General features: G+C 41.3%; 1 protein-coding gene across 1 annotated transcript; it reads right to left on the bottom strand.

Moving 5' to 3' along the window:
• Window positions 1–17,715, bottom strand: peli2 (pellino E3 ubiquitin protein ligase family member 2). The gene is made up of 6 exons (XM_042500438.1): window positions 17,422–17,715; window positions 10,599–10,728; window positions 7,101–7,202; window positions 5,252–5,449; window positions 4,932–5,120; window positions 1–4,296 (listed from the first exon to the last, which is right to left on the bottom strand). The coding sequence occupies exons 1-6, from the start codon at window positions 17,523–17,525 to the stop codon at window positions 3,718–3,720; spliced, it is 1,302 nt and encodes a 433-aa protein (XP_042356372.1). The 5' UTR covers window positions 17,526–17,715; the 3' UTR covers window positions 1–3,717.
• Window positions 17,716–20,091: the final 2,376 nt, after the last annotated feature.

The raw sequence follows: 20,091 nt of genomic DNA, 5'->3' as shown, positions 1-20,091 counted from the left end.
TTATTTTTAAAAAATATTTTATTCTTTGCAAAGGAGGCATTGGGAGCATCAGTGCGTTCTATGGCTTGTGTACAGAGTTCCTGTAGGAGACAAAATCATAGAACAAGCCCTTGGGTGAACCGAGGGCCCCACCCATGTTTACCAAGGAGGAATGTTTGAGGCAGCTACTCCGCAGCTGTTACAGAACACGGTCTTAAGCAATGGGCACAGTGTTTGAGCTGAAAGTGTCGGAGAGGAATGCTACTGTACAATACGTGGCTTAGTACTTGACCTTGCTCGGCAGAAACATAAAATCTGAGGACAGAAACGCTCTGTGGTATGAGTGAAGCGTAATGCTGCGGATACTTTCAAGAATGCTAGGTTTGTTTCTCTTCAGGAACCAAAGAGACAGCGATCATAGTCAGGAGTTTTTGTGAAGTAAAGGAGCCCTTAAAGGGGTAGTTTGGATCTTTTGAAGTGGGGTTGTATCACATGTAGCAGATGTCAGTCGGCATGCCCCCAAGATGGAGAAACTGCAGCAGTACCACCACAGAAGTTAAGCAGGGAAATGCTGCGGACGGTGGCCAAAGCAAAAAACGATTTTTTTGGCCAACTTAAACATTCTCTATCAGTATAAGTGTACACTACATTTAGAGTATTTCCACAGCTTTACTTTGTCATCAGGCAGTGATTTCCAACAAGAAACTGAAGCCGTTATATTGCTCTATTTACAGCTGAGAAAAACAGTGATTTAACGTTACTGAACACAGGTGCTGCTGGTCTACTGCTGACTCCATCGGTTAGTGTTTGTGTGACTTTGGCATTCACAAGGGTTGGTTCAGATGAACCCAAGTCACACAATGACACTAACTGACTAGTTGAGGCAGCGGTACACCAGCAGCTCCTGTATTCAGCAAGCCAAAATGAGTGTTTTCGTCACTGCAGTCTGGAAGCTTTGACTGGAGCACAGACAGGAAACTGAAGCTGTGATTGGCTTCCCCGTCGTGACAGGCTGTCTGACAGAAAGGTAACGCTGTGAAAACACTCAATTAGGGTTGCAGAGGTATACTGGTTTCAAGGTAAACAGTGGTGTGAAAATCAGCAACTATCATACCGTGTACATTTACTTATCTTAGACATCTTAAAAAATACGCGGCTAGATAAAGAATCTCACCTTTATTTGAGCTTTTTTTTTTTTTAAGGGAGACTATTTACACATACTTTTATTTTAAGAAGTGGTTTCAAGCTTCAATCATAGTAATATAAATGTTTGTTCAACCAAAAAAAACTTTTGTTTTTATTCATTTAGGGTCATTGTAACTGATAATAATTCTGCACTACCTTGATATCTTGAAACCACAATATTTTCTGAGATGGTTATCATACCGTGAAAATTACATGCTGTTGCAACCCTATTCGCACTACAGCGTACAAAAATACTGTTATCACGGCTGGTATTTAACTTTTGTCTATCTGCCATTGTGGCTGGCCACAGAACAGACTACTGTTTTTTTTTGGCTGGTAAATGAAGCAAATCTAGCAGCAACCGGCATATTTTACAAGCATTTGGCTGGTGGCTGGTGCTAATTTCCAGCTCTGATTATAGAGGTTTTTAGGTTGGAGTTTTTTTTTAGGTGGCTAACTACCTTTTGCTGCTGCCCCTGTTCACAGCAGTACATTGCTTAGCTTCCATGTAAGCACTTCTGCTGCTTCTCCAAACAGGGAGTGTGCTGACTGACATCTACTGTATGCAATACACCGGCTATCGATAAGTACCCTGTACAACTCCACTGTAAAAATGCAAACTATCCCTTTATTCCAGGTGGATTCTGCCCTTCAAAGACACCTCTGATTATTATTCATCATAATGCAACCTGAAGAAAATTAAAATGCTATGATAGGAACTTCAACGTCTTACAATTTTAATGCTCAATATTAAATTTGATAAAACAAGAGGCAGAATTAATGCCTTTACCTAAACTCTACATGTGGGCACAGTCTGGTGAGCTAACATCACAGAAGAATGCACAGATTCGTCCCAGATTCTTTAGTTTCAATTCATCTGCTACTTTGTTTTTGGACAACTTGACTCATCCGCGCACAATGGAATTTAACCAAATTTGGCATGGCGCGTGATAATATCATTATTCACGTGGAAGCTGCTTGAACAGCCTCGACTGTAATCCAGAGCCGTCAACACTCCACCGTAGCAGCAGTTTGGGTTTAGGGATTGTTTACAGAAACACTTTGGATCGGGGAGAGTGGTCGTTACATCTCGCGTGTGGAGAAAAAAAAAAAACACATCTCCTTATATTTGGTATAATCTCTGGATGCTGCTGAGACTGTGCCCAGGTTTGACAGCGTACAAATCATTGGATCAGACCCAGCATGGGATAAAGCTAACAACAGTGCAGACTGAATACAGTACACGTGTGTGGGGCAGGGACGCAGCTAGCTAGCAAGGTAGCGAGCTGTTGATGCATAATGGTAGTGAAGTTCAAATGTTGTCTTTCACTGCGAGTGCGACATTACCTTTAACGGCAAAGCCACTGAGAAAGTGAGTCGTATAACTGAAGCACCACCAGTGAGGAGAGTCGATGTATTTCAGTACATTCATTGTCAAACCCTGCGAGGTTGGTTTAATTCCTGTGTTCTCTCTGGTAGTGTTTTGGGTGGTGGGCGAGATCATAGAGAGGGGATTGGGGGTGAAATGATGCAGGGCGATTTCAACAAAGCCCAAGGGCACCCACACAGTCCAACCCACACACACACACACACACACACAATCACACATGCATGCACGCACTCTCAAACATTCTCATTATTTACGCAGGAGAAAAATATATTAACATTTGCATTACAAAACAGTAAAAGGGCCTCAGTGTAGTAAAATACATCTTCTGTCAGATAAAAATGTGTTGAAGAATCCATGTGGGCTGTCGTTTCCTTACGTATGCAAAACTATCTCTCCCTTTGCCTTCAACAAAATATCTTTTCTCATTTATTAAAAATATTCCCACAGATTAATGGGATTTGAGGCACTGGATTATATCTCTGTACACAAAAAGTCCCCCCCCCCCCGCTCCTCAAAGTTTGTTCAGCAAATGGAAGCCAAAAATCGGAGAGCTACATGATCTAGATGCCATTTCAGGGCTGACAGCAATGGGGAGCACTTAACTAGTAAGCCATTAGACCCCGAGTTTCTCCTGGCTTTTCTCCCAGCCAACAGTCCAGCTGTCTGGCTCTGTAAAAACGTCTCAGACCCACCAGGAATTGAACTATAAACCCTCCTTTTTCTTTCCAAATAGATTCAAATCCACCACTTTTATCTGGTCTGATTCATGAGTAAAATCAATTCATTCCTTCTACAAGCTTAAATCCACTGATGGAAAACCAGCAGTTTAAAACAGCCTTTTTTTTCTTCTTTTTTTTTTAAAAAAGCGGTTGGTTCGCAGAACAGCTGAAACAGTATTTCATTCTGGAGGAGCAAGGCATCTGTGGTCCAGTGTGCTCCACATCTCCCACAGTGGCCATCCAAACAGCCACGAGAGGCCCTGAACAATCTGTAATGGCTCTCTGTTGTGCAGAATCCACAGTATTTGACCAGAACTCGAGAAGACTTGCTCCTTTCCACAGCTGGCTTACACGAACAAAAGAAAGCACAAAATAATCGGAACAGTTTCACAGCATGTTGGCATTCCTGTCTAATCTTCTCTGCTGGAGCAGGACCCTTCAGGCTCAGTCCACCGGGCCCTGGAAGATTAGCTTGGAACAGCCCTGAGTGAGGCTGAGCTGGGTGGCACAGAAGGGGCAGGCGGCGTGGAAGGCGTGGGTGCCGTGGGGCAGCGGGATCTCCGCCCAGTACTTGACCGACTTCTCGGAACACACGTGTCCACATGGCACGAAGGCGTGAGTGGGCGCGCCTGTGTCCACGTAGAAGGCCGGCTCACAGCCCAGCCACAGCGGTACGTAGGGCCCGACCACCCGGCACATGGGACACTCTCGCTGAGTGTTGGGCTCCTGCTCTGAGCGGTGGCCCCAGTTGTGGTAGCCGTGCACATGGCCGCAGGCCAAGTAGACCCAAGGCTGCTTGTCCTCCAGAGAAGAGAGGGCGCGGCTGCGTTGCATGCTGGGGAAGGCGAGCGTGTTGAGACCCACGGGGCACTGGGGGCGAGCTGCGTTGATCTCCTGCCTGAGAGCCTCCAGATGCTTTTGGGTGGGAGTGTGGAAGAGGCCTTCTGCAGTACGCCACAGCAAAGTGGCTCCGCACAGATCCACCAGGGAGCCGTCCTGCAGAATATTACTCTCATGCTCCACCTGCAGAGGGTCACAGAGCATACACACATTTAGTTTCTCTGAGCAAAAAAAAAACAAACAAACCAGAGAGTGCTCATATTTTGCATGTAACCATCACGACCAAATTCTGTTTGTGAACTGAGAAACATTTGCGCAACACTGGAGTCACAGTGACACTTCTGCTATATATATATATATATATATATAATAAGGAGTTACTGCAGGGGTCCTACAGCTTGAGGCGAGCAAGATTTAAGACTTTTTAAGACTGATTTAATGCCACTGAGAATTAAATTGATAAGAAAATTGAAAAAAACAAAACAAAACGTGAACTGACATCAACTACTTTGGGTTAGGGACAATTTTGCTCAAATGTTTACTGAATATAAAACATTTTTGTTGTTGTAGTGAAAAAGTGAGATCATCTATTTAAAATGTTGAAAAAAAAAACCCCAACTTAATCTGCATGTCAGAGATGATGTTAAACAAAGAAAAAAACATTTATATAATCCTAGTTCCCATGTCCCAAACTTTATTTCAAGACTTTTGAAAGACTGATTTCAGATGTTTTAATACCAATTAAAGCGTAACTTTTAGATTCATAAACTTATTGCCTTTTAGGACTTTTTAAGGATCCGCAGGAAGCCTGTACTGACCAGTTTGCCGGGAGTCTGCGCTGAGCGGGTCTCTCTCAGAGTGTAAACGTCCCCACAAACAGAGATCTCTCTCCATACGCCGGGCTTCGACTCCTCTGTGAACCCACCCTTAGGGTGCATTACCAAGACGCCATTGGTTGTTAGACCGTCCATGTGACCATCAGGGTTCTTCCATTTTGCGGCTTTTTCCTGTAGGCGAGACGGAGCTTAGAAACAAACTGATTTGCTGTTTCGAAATCTGCTTTTTTCACAAGAAATGACATTTGTTTATCAGCACTGTAAATAGAGAAACCGTATATAATGTATATAATAGTGATTACCCCGAGGAAGATGTTTTTGGAAGAATCAAAACCAGCTGCGTAGATGCGAGCTGTGTAAGGCGGGTTCCGCTCACAGACAACTCGACAGGCAAAACGGGAGATGGTGCTCTGTGTGATGGGAGTCTCCTCTCCTTCTTGGCCTCCTGCTACTGTGTCAGTCACAACAAAGTCTATGGGACTCTCAGTGGAACGCCCAATCTACAAAACAGCACAGTCATTAATCAAAATCATACTATAATATATATCATTGTTTCTCGTGATCTCTTGTCAGTATAATGGCGCGGGGGAAAAGGAGTCTCTTCTGAACTCCCTGCAGATATTTAAACTGAACCGATCTGCTCCCCGGTTGTTTAGCCTTTTGTAGCGATTTGACATTTGAATGATGGCGCACAAGATCCTGTTACTGTGTGTGTACCAAAGTGTCTTTTTTACCAAAGTTTAAACAGCAGTAAGTTGTTACCTCTGAAGAGAATCCAACCCTTTTTTCTTTCTCCTCCTCAAATCTAATATTTCACGCATATTTTTAAACAGACCACCGGATTCAACAGTGAAAAACACATCCAAACAGTTCTCAAGCTGAATAAGCAGAGGTAAAAATAAGCATTTCCCCTCTTTCATTTCCTCTTTTTTTTAAATCTCAAAACTGTACTGAAGTCTTGTTATTTTTCAATAGTTTCCCCTCCTCTGCTGTGTCCGTGTTTCTATTTATTCAGTGTTGTTCTAACACACATGGACACAATACAGGGCTCAATGTGAAGCATGTGTCTGTGGTGTTGACTTCCTTCTGGTCATCCGTCTCCTCACTACACATTCAGATTAAAGCTAAAGACACGACAGTTAGCAGTACACATACAGGGCACAAGCACTCACTAGCTGAATTTAAGGCTAAGGAAGCAGAAAACAACTAAATATCCTGAAATTCTGAAGGTGTCAAATCCACTGAGATATTCTGATAATTCCTTCACTGTTCATTGGTCAATTTTCAAGGTGAAATGTTAAACATCTGCTAATTACAGACTCTCAAATGTAAGTTTTTGATGCTTTTTTTCTCAGTCATCTATAGTATTATATTAGATATGTTTTAGTTTGCACTGTAAAAACAAGTACTGTAAAACAAGCTATTTGATAAGCAATTAATAGAGAGAAATAATAGAGAGAAAAATCAATGTCACAATTTAAGAGAACACAATTTTCGAATTGCAAAAGCAGACTTTTTTTTTTTTTTTTTATAATGTTACGCAATCTAACCAACCAGAGGGTTTTGAAACACCTGGCACTGTGGGCTTCATATGCACACACGCTGGTTACACTCAATATGGCATATGGTAAGAGAGGAAGATGAGAGAGTATGCGAAGAAAACGATTTGTAAAATGCCACATGCAAGCTGTGGTGCTCACAGTGCTATTGTGTAAAAATCGCAGAGGCTGGGTTTCAATGCAAGCCATATGTTTATACATTACATTTGCATAAGAGTAGTATAATGTGTGTGTGGTTGAGTGGGAGAGAGGCAGTGGATGCGCTCAGAGCAGACAGGTGTTGTCGGAGCAAAAATTACCGGTAAAGTTGTGAAGCGGCAGTAAATGTACAGTGTAGGTTTCAGTTTGTCAGTGAGCCACAACTCATCAAAACCAAGTAAAGTTCACATGTCTTGCTTCCCAGTTATTGGGTGATGTGAAGCGTGTTGGTTAACAAGATATTTACAACAAGGATTGAAGGAGAGCCATAGCCAGTGTGCACTAATGAAAGTAATCTTTAGTTGCAGCCCTAACGGTGTGTTGAGGATTCACCAAGTTATTCAAAATACAGTCTTAACAAGTAACAGTGTCATTAAATGTTTTTTTTTTTTACCTGAAACATGTCTGTGTCTTTGTCGTGGCTGTACTCCACCACCACCGTGTGGTTCCTGGACAGTGTGTAGGAGATGCTGTGTTGGCCTTTACAGTTCACAGCCTGAAATATAACAAGCAACTCATTACCAACACCATAAACATTGATGAAAATACACATTTTAACAATTTATCTTATTTAGTAGTAGTAGTAGTAGTAGTAGTAGTAGTTTTATTTATCTTAAGAACATTAACATCACGGGAGTGTTTCACTGTTTTGTGTTATTGTGATGTCAGATGAAACTCTCTGATGTTTGGTTTGTGGTTTTAAGAACAGATCTGAGAGTGCCAAAGGTTCACAAACAGGAACGACACCACCATATGCAATCATTGCATCATGGAGGTTAAATTACAGATCAGGGAAAAACAAACCTCACTATTAAAATGGAGGGCATTGATGAGTCACATACTAGAATTCAGCAACAACTTGCTTGTGGGAAGAGAATATACATTTGTCCTCATTTCCACTCTGTTATTAACAACAACATCTCATCTCAGGCTTTTTATTACACTGGATTATTACTGTGTTTTTAACAGCAGATATGAGAATATTTTGTCATTACCCACAACCGGAGATCTGTGGCAGGATTTTCTGCTGGGGGAACAGGGAAGAGCGTGTAATGTCACACGTCCATGACAGTGACCATAAACTGCCCACTGGCCTCAGTTAACACGAGCTTGTCTACCAGATGAACTGCCTCAGTCAGTGTAGTGAGGGAGGGTAGGTTAAAGCCACTCAGACCCAGCTCCCATCAACACTTTACCACATGCCACTATCATCACGCTCTAATCTGCGGATTTCCATTTCCCAAACATCCCCCCCCCCCCCCCGCTTTGTCACGTGCAGGAGGGAAAGAGGGAGAGAGAAAGTGGGTCATCAGCGCTACCACACTCTGCTGTAACATCAGAGACAGACGGGGACAAATGTCATCATCGCATGCAGTCTTGTCTCGACTGTGCCGCTACAAACAAATGGTGCTCCACCTGTTCGACGGCTAAAACAAGTTTCTGCACACTCCAAACGGAAACGAATATTTTTAAAAGCACAACACCACCACCCCCCGAAATGTCACACACGCCCTCCCACGGATGAAGGAGCAAAAATAAAAACACAGCCACGAGCCACGCAACCCTCCAAAGGAAGGCCGATGTAAAACAATCACATTTGCACAAACGCAGTAATTGAGATCAAGTGGGGGAGATGAGAAAGCAGGGGCAGGATCTGAATAGGAGGCTGGCAGTGGCATCATGGGAGCTCCTCATTATCTGTCATGAACACCAGAGTGTGCACAGACACGTGAGCTTTCCCTCGCAGCTTCGGAGCCACAGAGCAGTTCATTCGTATGAGACTGCGACACTGAGAGGGAGCTGGAGTAGTGTTGAGGTACTGCTGCAGAAAAGAAAATAATAGAAAAATGGGAGACGGCTTGGTTCACTGTACTCAAAAAGAAGGCTCTCCTGTAATCAGGCTCACCACCCTGCATGTCCCTTAAGGAATGGCTATATTTGACCGTGTGTACAGCTGGGAGCGCGGGGTCAGGCAACTGCAACAACTTCCTCCTCACTTCACCCTCCTAATCCCAGCCGTGGTGACAGAGCGGCAGAGAGCAACAGTGGTGAAAGGGGAAGAAGGTCACGGCAGTTCCCATTTCTTAAACAGCGACTACTTGTTTAAAGTGCAGCAAAAGAACATTTAGTCTCATGTCATAGACAGTGGTGGTCAAAGTACACAACTCTGTTACTTGAGTCAAAGTATAGATACTCCTGGTCAAATATTACTCCAATGCAAGTTGCTGAGTCAAATTATAACTTCAGTTAAAGTACTGGAGTCTTTGCTTTTAAAAAAACGTTAGCTAAAAAAAGAAAAAAATCAATATATTGTACATTGTCTAGGGGTCGAACGATTTTGCTTTTTTCAGGGCCGATAACTATCATTAGTAGTTAATGTGACAGATAACCGATCGTTTTGGAATCGATACACATTTACAATAAAAATGAAATATTTCTATCAATATTTATTATTAGTTTAACAAACTACAACACAAAACCTTGTTGAAATGCCTTGGGCAAAACATTTTTAGCAAAACTGAAATGTACAAAATGGTACATTTTCAGCAATTTCAGCAACAAGCAAAGATTTAAAGAAAAATTGAATAAATATAATAACTCCCTGAGGCTTTGCAAAGTAAAATTTCCCTCCATGCTGACACAAGCTTGTTAAATATGCTGAAAAGCTAAAGAAATGCCCATAGAAAACAAAAACTGACGTTGTCTCGTGTTGGATGGTGAATTCTGTGATAAAGTTTGTACGTGATAAACACAGCAAACATTTTAAAATGATGCAGATCATTTTTCATCTCAAACACTTCAAACATGGATTTCAGCTATGTCCCTTGGTGATCTGGTGAGGAATCTTCATCTCCATCTGCCGCCGAAGCCATTACTAACACTGCATAACCAAATACAAGCGCCTGCTGATGACCTCTCTTATCTGTCTCTACTGATGAGCTGCACAATCTGAGCAGTGCATGCACAAAGCAGAGGTACAGGAACACCACTTAGACAAACAAAACACATGCAGAACTGCATGATCACAGTTTATGGACTTTTGCAGTTCAAAAAAAAAATCACCTGCTGACTTCAAAGAAAATGTAACAAGTAACGAGAGGCCTAGTAGCAATGTGGTGGCATCGAAAGTACAAGATTTGTCTTTTAAATGTGGTGAAGTCAAAGTAATAAATTTGCAAAAAAAAAAAAAAAACTCAAGGAAAGTACAGATAGTCAAAAAGTGTACCTAAACTTAAGTTAATGTACTTTCTTAATGTCCATCACTGGTCAAAGACCACTGCTGCAAAAACTCGAATGGTATGATGCACAATCTCTGTGATAAAAAAGCCTCAGTCACAGAAAAACCTCACAGCAGATATCAGGAGTCAAGTTCCACAAGGTGAGAGTAACCTGAACCAGAGGGCCTTTAGCCAGAGAGCCAATCTCCCAGCAAATGTCTGGAATATCGGCCTCCGAGAGGTGCAGAGGTAAGCAGGTCCTCCAGCTTGTTTAGCAGTTTTGCTTGGGAACCAACGGCAGGAATGCGGGAAAGCAGACGTGTTATACTGGATGGAGCTGTTTCTGGCAGGCGCTCCAGTGCAAAGAAAAGCTATGAGGCCCCGCTAGGAACTACGGTTATTGTACTGGAAATGTCAACATTAAGGTCTGCCAACAATAATGTAAAGGAGTTCACAGCACGTTCCATAAGCTACTGAAATCACTGAAAAAAAGCAGTCAGTTGGGCTTTTGCAGATTTTCCTTCGACTGAATTTAATCACAGTATGAATTCAAAACTGCTTAAGTATATTGACAAAATTTGTAATAGCCCTCTGTCTCTGTTGATTATTTACATGCGAACATAAATGTTTGTCTTACATATAAAAGACAGGCAGACAATTAGTCTCATCGGTACCTTGCTGGCCTGGGGTGTGTTGAGGATGTGCACAGCGCTTGGCTTAACACCATTGGCTTTGGTCCTCCTGTATAGCGCAAATCTGCTTTTCCGTCTACCCCGATCTCCATTGGGCAGAGAGCCATTGTACCTGTCATGAAAAGGGGTGGAGGGAAAGGACAGCAAATTAGCAAAACATTTAAAAACTGATATGGAAATGTAAACCGGTTTTTGTAGCTGCAAAAAGATGTGTCTAATGAGATTTACAGGCTAAATTGTTGTAATCGTATAACAAGTAAACATGGAGAATTAGAAACATTTGCGTGTTTTGAAAAGGAGCTTTGCTGTGCATTACATCACTTGCAATCTAATGCACCCTATTAGCAATCTAAGCGTTACCTTGGATAATGTCTCTTATTACATAATGCACTCTGGTACTTGTGATTTCTGTGAGCCAACTCTGTGTACACTGCAGCTGTTCTTTTGCACTGTGTCCCTGGCAGGAGCAGGTTTTAAGATGCACATCAGGTTTGCTATCACTTTGGGAACGCACAGTTGGGGTGGGGAGCTGGCTCACATGACTGAAACACGTTCTCTCAAAGCTGATTTTTTTCTCATGCTGATATAGAAAGCTCTAAGATCTCAATTTCAAAGTCTCAGCACCACCAGAAGAGCACCTGAGAGCATTTTCTGTTTACCTCTCAATATCAGATTTTCATTTTGCCCCTCAGTCTGCTCTAAGGCAGCTCCTTGTGAATGAAGAAGCCCCTTCCGGTAGGACTGCTCCTCTCCCCATCCACCAGCTGGTTCCTACAGCTGGGACACCCCATGCTCTACTCCCATCCAACACACAGACCTTCTGTCACCCACTCACATGTAACCACCGCGAGCTGAACGAACATTTTGCACAACAGAAATACCGCTATTAAAAGCCACAAGTTTGCATAGCAATGCATATCATGGAAAAGTGGACTCTACTAACAGCTACATAATATAATGTTTCTCCTCTTTGTTGCAACACAAATGCAACAGTAGCAACCAAAGCCCCCTCCCCACCTCCCTTCAAAGCTAGTCCACCTGTCCCGTGTCTCCACACGGCTGGTCAGGCATGGAAACACATGGTCCCAGTCAGCACAGTGCACAAAGCTGGCCTGTAGGACAAGCCACCCACAGAGAGCAAGAGAGGCTCTGATCATAATGTGGACACAACTACAACTAATACACCAACAGCAGGAGGAAATGTCAAAATATTAGTGGATAACTAATTGTATTAGTGTTTCAAAATGTGGGGAAAAGTACTCATAAGGTATTATTGTAACGACACAGGAGTTTCTAACTTCGATACAACAACAGCTTGAAAAATACTGATATATGTTACAAATTTCGATACTGGGGAAAAATGACATGAGGGCATAAAAGTAGAACAATTTCATTAAAAAGATAAATATAAAAAGGCTATAACATGACGGCGACAACTTGTCTTTTCTTGGTTAGCCTCGGGGAACAGCAGAATGACTGTGGAAAACAATAAGAGAGAGCATCAATCTCTCTCATTATCATCAGACACAATGGCAACTGTTTAATCAAAATTAAAACTTGTATTTATTTTTATGGAAGTAAGGTAAGATTCTTTGACAAGCTGAATTTTTCAAAAACACTGTGGATAAGCAAATTTACAGGGTATGATAACCATCAACTTTTTTATTCCACAGTATACTTTGAAACCCTGCAGTATAGCGCAGAAACCCTAGTACTGATAAAATCTATATTCATCACTATACTAATGTTGATAATTGTCTGATAGTATTTTTCTTTTAGGTGTTGCTTTAAAAAAAAGACGCTCCGATAACGAGGCGCAGGACAGAAAGCAGAACAGTAATGAAAATATCCTGGTTTTGATGCTAAAGCATATTCACATGGAACAGAAATACTGATGATTGCATTAATAAACAGGCTTTTGAAGCTAATTTCACAGTGTGCTGACACTTTACTCTTGATTTCTTTCGACCTGTCCTAGAAACTCCCGACCTAAATAAAGAGCAGCTAGGCCTATGTGTCGTTCAGATTTCTATTGAGTCTGTGGGAGGGAGGGGGGGGGGCTATTTGCTGGATACCTGTGCCTGGATGTCTCACATACAACACACAATACGATGATATGCAGCTTAGCATTTGGCCACGATGAATTCTGACTGCAGAATATACCCCTGGCTCTCTGAGAAACGCCACACATACCTTCTTTTCTTCACCATTACATTGAGGAACAATATTCTGTCATCTAGGAACCGCCACCGTCACATTAGCTAGGACAGGCTTTTTAAAGCTGCGCTCCAACCAATTGTGATTGCTTTCCCTTTTGACCTGTGCCAGACAGACAGCGGATTTACCTTCCAATACTTAGGAGCGGGGATTAGAGGACTCTGGCGTATCACCTATCCTCCAGGGTTGCACTAAGGAGCCAACAGCACCTCCCACCTCTTATGCTAACATGAAAGGCTAGTGTTGAGCAGAATGAGGAGGAGATATGCTGGGCTGTTATAACCCTCGTTAGCATGACACAGAGGCAGGGTGGCCTTAAAGGGTCACAGAAGATGGCACAGAGGTTAGATGATGCTGCAAAGTACGACCACAGGCTATTAGCGCTTCAGATGTGTTGTTCCACACTGTAAGAACTGACGTCAGTGTTGACTGATGATGATGGATGTCCCGATTGTGTTTTAGAGTCATTTGATATTATCTGTAGATACCAAGTCCTGATCTCATGCCTGTATTTACCTGGATAATACAACCGGACAATGCTCACTTCAATTACTTTAAAGCTATTAAAATCAATCTAGCGTATATGCTTACAGTTTAATAGCTCTACAACACAATACAAGAAAACACATCTGGATCCAAACAGTTCCTTATGGGTTTTTTATTTCATTTTTTACAAAAGTAAACAAACTAAAAATAAATGTATATGTATGGTAAATGTATATGGGTCTTTTTTTTCAATAAAATTACCAATAAAATGTCTTAAGAAATAGCTCTCCATTCCACTTATTGCAAGATTTGCTTTTTTCAACAAAATCGCAAAGTAAACAAACTAAAATATATCTTCATAAATTTCTCTCAAATCAACTTGCTGTGGCAAGGTAATAAAAGTACAGATACACTATAAATGAGTAATATAATCACAGTTCCACTTCAAAGTAGTGTTATAGCTGAACTTTAACATTCCCCGTCACAACAAATAAAATCGGCCACAGTTCAGCTTATTACAGCATTATAGTAAAACTAGTTCACTAAAAATGAACAAAAGAAATTTCAATTCCAATTAAAGTGGTGTAACAGCTTCAGTTAAACATGAAAATTTACATACGTTTTTACTTTTTGGAGTAGTAGCATTACAATAAAATTTGAATATCTGCCGCAAATTGTGCTCTCTGTTTATGACACCTGCCTGACGGAAGACGTAAGCGAAGGATCGGACCCATGCTTAAAATAACTGATCCTTATTAATTAAAAAAGGTGTTGAACTGGCCCGATACCGATCCTTCGATCCGATTGGGACATCCCCTGTACAAACACTTCAACAGTATGGCACAGACAGAGAAGAGCATAAGTCAGCTGAGTCAGATTTAAGCTGCCATTGCCCAAAGTATCCGCTTTGGATAAGAAACTGACACAACACCAGCTCCACCTTCACTCTGACCTTATTACGAGTCTAGGAACGCAAAAGGATAACTCTTCTCCTTATCAGATGAATGAAACTTGATTTCTATCCGTGCCAGTTTGTACCAAAGACGTCTCCAAGCTGATTTGTACACTTCCTTTACCGAGCCGTTCTTTAGGGAGAAATGTACAGAGTTCAATCAATAGGCCCAGTCTCCCAGCCACAATGGACAGAGGAAGCTGAGGAGAGGCAAAGGCTGAGTCCTGATCAATCCATCCTTTCATTTCCAGGATACCCACGCAGCTACCCCCACCACCCCCCTTCACTGACCAGCACCAAGCCAATCCGCCCAGGCAGAGATGGGGGCAGCCATGCAAGTAATAAGAGCCACCACGGTCATGGCAACACACCACTGAGGGAACTGCTGCTCAAACAAGCTTTGTTCCATGCTGTCAGCTATCTTGTCTACCATCAGTTTTATCAGTGGGATGTGATGTCATGGCAGTGATTATACACCCGTCACATCTGATTCAAATATGTGTCTTTATGTCAGGAGGGAGAACAAAAGTATCAGCTTCAAACATGCCACATGTTCAGCCTGGGGTAATAAGCAGTCAGCACTTTTTGTCCCTTATAATAAGCAGTAAGGCTGTGAGTGTATGGGTGGAGGGCAGGGGACAAAACCACACTCTGCCATGCTCTGCATATATAAGCATCTCATTTCGAGAGCTTCAAACAAATGCTATATACATGTAGCACAAATACCTAAAAATGTTCATTTTAAGAGAGTTGCAGTACTGGAAAAACTCCAATCACTGATGACACAGCAGGTGGTTTTCATCGTCTTTGGCAGCCCTTGCCCTTGACATTTTATCAATATAAACACGATAGTTCAGAATGATAGCTGGCTGCAGTTTCTCCTGAACAAATCCTAAAAAACACACAGTTGTGGTTTTGAAATAGCTCTGACATAAACAAAGAAAAAGCCCCACCAGTTTCTATTCTGTGGCAGGATGAGACATGTATACTAATGCCACTGTAACTGCTTTGTTTTCTATAACAGCAGCATATTAGGGCTGGGCATTGTCTGAAAACTTAGTGTCAATATGATAGTTTCAGGCTATGAAAACCTTATTAAAAAGATTTATTTTTACAAAAGCAAAGCAAACAAAGCCAAAGAACTCATACGTAAAATCTTGTCTACACACAATGCATGAACATTTCCTTAATAAAGTACCAGTAGTCTAAAAAGAGAAATGTAGTGGTTAGAAGCTATCTTATAAAAAGAAGTACATGAGATCTGACATGGCACTTAATGCCAACTACACTTTGGAGAAGGTTTGAAACAAATAATTGATTAGTAGAGGTGAGAATCACCAGAGGTCCCGCAATATGATATTATCACAATACTTAAGTCACGATACAATACTGTAATAAAATGTACTACGGTTTGCTGAGTATTGCAATAACAAATACTGCGATTAAGGATGCAAGATAATATCAGCAGGTATTGACTTACTGAAATATCATAATTGGCCAACATGCTGATTTCTGGTGATATGACAAACAGACACACACACACACACACACACACACACACACACATATACATATACATACACCCGAAAAGTGACCATGTAAAAAACATCAACCCTAACCTGAGGTAATTTTCTTATATCACACGATGAATGAATATTAAGTTGATCCACCATCTGCTGTTAAGAGTCCGCATAATATGATGTTAATTCCACTTTAAAAAAGAGACAAAATGAGTTGTTACATATTGGCATATCCATGGAAAATCCGACATCGCGCATCCATTATTGCGATTTATTACCTTTTTCCGACTACCAAGTATGTCCCCAACAAAAAAAAAATCTGTTTTATCTCATAAGATAAACTCTTCAGTCTGTTCATCTCAACTCTCACATTTAAACGCAGAAAAATTTATCCTGTGGACTGAAAAACTATTGATTTTAAGAGGCTACGAAAAGTTTAATTTAACTGCAATATTAATTATTAATATAATAATAAAGACAACCACTACTTGGCGTGACAATGAAATGTAAGCAAGGGTGAGACTTCACTTTTTACAAAATAATATTAAACTGTACCCCCCCCACACACACACTGCTATCAATTAGTCTATAAACATCTTGATAATCATGACTGATGGTTTAATTCATTTTTTAGTAAAAGTGCTTGACTGGTGTTTAATTTGCTGGATTAGCCAAGAACAAATATATCCTGCTAGGTAATTATTCATGAACAGTAACACTATTTATTTCCACTATAATATCATGATTTACATGGATATTATGACAGAGAAAAGGCATGTATTGTGGTTAAAGATTTTATCCTCATCCTCTACTTCTAGCTGATGTTGGTCATTAGTTGGAGTCAGTTGAGGTCCCCTACCTTTCCACGTGAACAGCAGACATTCATGAATGTAAATAAATCACATTTGTGCTGGGATCAGCAAGGTGTGTGATTTAAAACTATTGGAAGTAGATCAGTTTTGTCATCTGGGAAATAACATGGCCTTGTAGTGCATGCAGAAAGTGTGATGTAAAGTTGTGCGGTGTGTGAGTTACAGATAGTTCAAAATAGGAAAATAGGAAGAGCTCTGGGGGCTGGGGGAGGGGACCACCACCACTTCCGAATTCCTAAAACCCCATGAATTCAACTTTAAGGTAGTAAAGAAAGAGCGCCCTGGTCAAAGTTGCTGAGTATGGGGTCCACCTCACCCGTTTTTTTCTTAACTCATCCTAAATATATCTCTTTGGTGGATGTCGGCTGGTTCTAATGTAGCAATACTGTTTATTTCCCAATATGCACACACTGAAACCGCCACCAAATCAGCGAAACGAAAATGTACACATTTCTGATTGCGCACGTGTCTGATTAGTGGAGTAACGTGAGCGCGTGAATCTAAACTGGGCTTGACGTTTTTTTTCCTAAATATATCAAGAGTTCAAGTTAAATGCACAAAAGTCGATAAATGACTAAAATAACAGCATGTTACTAACGGTCTTAGCTTATTTCAAAGCTCGCTAAGTTAGGTTAACGTTACCTACATGAGTGTCTCCTTTTGGGACTTCCTCAAGATAAACACTGGCTTTTACGTCAACGTAGGGGAGCTAATAAAGTAAGGGTTTCAAAAATATACATCAGCAAGGCAAAACTTACCCCAGCACCACCAGCTCCCCGTATTTCACTGGGTCTTTGGACGGGGCGCAGTGCTCCTCTTGGCTTGACGAAAACATGAGGCTTCTGGCTTCACTGTGTAACATTAGCTATACAGTAGTCACAGCGGCTCAAAAATCACTGGGAATTACCTTCAAAAAACACGACAGGCTCTCATTTCAGATCATATATCCAGTGGCATATGTCTCCGTGCCCACGCCAGTCCAGTTTTCTATAAATAAACTGGTCTCAAACTTCTTCAGCGTGACATGGCAAAATGTAACTTACTTGGCGGTTGAATCCGCTCTGAAGCACATACAAAAACAGCGAGGAGCAGGGCCGGAACGTACCATTCCGTTGTTCTTTACTTTCTGTAGGGGGGACTCCGATTCAAATATTTGTTTAAATTACGTTTTTTGACCTAAGTGTGTTGTATATAGCTACAAGAATAATTAATTAATCTAAAATTATGTATTTTTCTTGTAATGTATCGCTGGGTTGCTAAAGTTATCGTGTTTGGAGTAAAACTCTTTACTATTGCCACCTCAGATTGTCCATGGATTACCCCCTGTGTTATGTAAACAAAGAGTACAATCTGGGAATTCTTAAAGGGGTCTTGCTTTTCCTGAGAAGTTTCCAGTTATTCATAGTTAACGAGAATACGCACTTTTTCGTCACAACATCCTCTTAATATGGGCATTATATGTATTGTTTGTGTGTGTGCGAGTGTAATATGAGCAATATGAGAGTTCAGGACATTCGTCTACATATTACCTAAATGTTCTAGTTGTATTTGGGTAAATAGACTAATAAGAAATACATATGTCATCATTATGACTTTGCTAAAATAGCAAAAGGCTAAAGTAGAATTATTTCCTCTTAATATGTTTATTGTTTGCTTATCTTTGCATCAAACCCAAAGTAAATTCTTTGTAAGGGAAAACCTACTCAGCAATAAATTTTATTCTGATTCTGATAAAGTTAAATAGGCCAAAGTCAAAGAAACTATAAAATATATGTATATAAAACTATATATTTTATATTTATCCTTGGCCTAAGTGAGTCTACATAAGGTGGGGCAGTATTAGTGGGAAACACATGGTGAAAATAACCATCCAGGTACATTACCTGACTGTAATAACATGCAGAGAGGAGAAGGGTGGCTAAATAAGGTTTGCTTATTTAATTGGTGACCCCCTTGAGCCTTTTTGAGAACTGTATTTGATTATAACTTTATTGCAGTTGGCTAATGCCTGTGATTGTTTATGCAACGTAATGACCTGACTGTTTTATCTGCATGCCTGGGAGTTTTATTTTCACATTACCATTGCTCATTCTGATCCTTTCATTTTGTTTTCTAGCTTCCTCTTCTCATCTGTCCTTTTGTTGGTTCACCAGCCTACCTACCTACATGCCTATTTCTTTCTGCAGTACTTTAATTAGTCACCCGGATCCACATGAGAAAAGACAAAACAATCTAAAAACAACACCAAGGCTTAGCAATTTGCTCAATTGCTGTTGACTCACAGACTAGAACTAAATGTCCACACCTTGGATGTCAAGAAACTCTCAACCTTTCACTATACCACATGTCCAGTTGTTCTCACGCCCTTCCGATGAATGTGCCACTTCTCCACCTTTGTCTGGCAGTCTCATCAACATTTTACGGCCCCTCTCTTGTTTTCACAAGAACCTGCATGGCTGGAGGTGCCCTCGCTGGTTCAGGCCCCATCACCGGTGCTATTGCCTCTGCAATTATGGCCTCCTGTTTGAACTGGTGTTCAGTTTCAAAGTGCAATAACACTTGACACAAAAACAAAAGGTAGTAGGGGGTCACTGAGGCCTGTGAAGGTACTCACCTCCCCACCCTTATGAGCTTAGATCTCTGCTGAGATACACTGATGTGTAACTCCATTTCTAAGTAATAGCACTCTGATTAATCCACGGCATTTGTTGGTTCCGATCATAGCTGCACATACTTGTCCATTAATAGTTCAGAGGAGTGAAGTTCAGCTCCTTCAGCAGTTGTGCTCATGGATCAAGCTGCATTAGGCCTTTAACTACAGGCCTCAGGGCTGGACTTAAAACTGTGGGTATAATGAATGTTTACTGCTCTTTTGTGTCACTGTCTCTTTCCGCTTGCTTTCATCCATCGGGCATTGTCTGTGTAAACGGGCACTACAGTCTTTTCTATGTCTGTCTGACTCACGCTCTCACATGCATACACACAGAAACACACACGCAGTCGAGTTGGGGGTGGGGAGGGTGGGGGGGATCAAAGGCTCTCTAGCACATACCACACTGATGGAGAGCAGATGCAGGGAGTGGGCTGCTTTGCTGAAGTTGTGCTGGCGTAGTGTGCAAATCTATGTTTAGGAGGAGGAGTTAAATGTTACCAGGCAAGAAGCATGCCGAGGAGAGGCCGACCGCAACAAGCTCAATTGCGCAATTGAGATCAACAGTATGAGCAATGATGACATAGGAAAGACAATGTTCCTATTAACTTCCCTCACTGTTCCCTCAGCCTTTACACGTCAGACTTTTGAAGAAAGTCATGAGGCTTTCTGTAAGTGTCTGTGACAAAGTATAACCGCAGGCAGATTTGTTGTGGGTCTTCTTCACAATTTTAAATGTTTTATCATTTTCGCACATGGGATGATGGATTTTTCTTAG

The sequence above is a fragment of the Plectropomus leopardus genome, chromosome 14 (genome assembly GCF_008729295.1).
Source record: "Plectropomus leopardus isolate mb chromosome 14, YSFRI_Pleo_2.0, whole genome shotgun sequence".
In the NCBI taxonomy this organism is placed as follows: domain Eukaryota; kingdom Metazoa; phylum Chordata; class Actinopteri; order Perciformes; family Serranidae; genus Plectropomus; species Plectropomus leopardus.
This window is presented reverse-complemented; position numbering and strand designations above follow the sequence as displayed.

Bases quoted from the DNA above. Each gene is read 5' to 3' on its own strand.
- peli2 (XM_042500438.1), bottom strand. From the start codon at position 17,525: ATGTTACACAGTGAAGCCAGAAGCCTCATGTTTTCGTCAAGCCAAGAG. The intron at 5,450-7,100 runs GTAAAAAAAAAA...GCTGTTTTGTAG, and splicing joins AAGACACAGACATGTTTCAG to ATTGGGCGTTCCACTGAGAG. The intron at 4,297-4,931 runs GTCAGTACAGGC...GACCCTCTGCAG, and splicing joins CGCAGACTCCCGGCAAACTG to GTGGAGCATGAGAGTAATAT.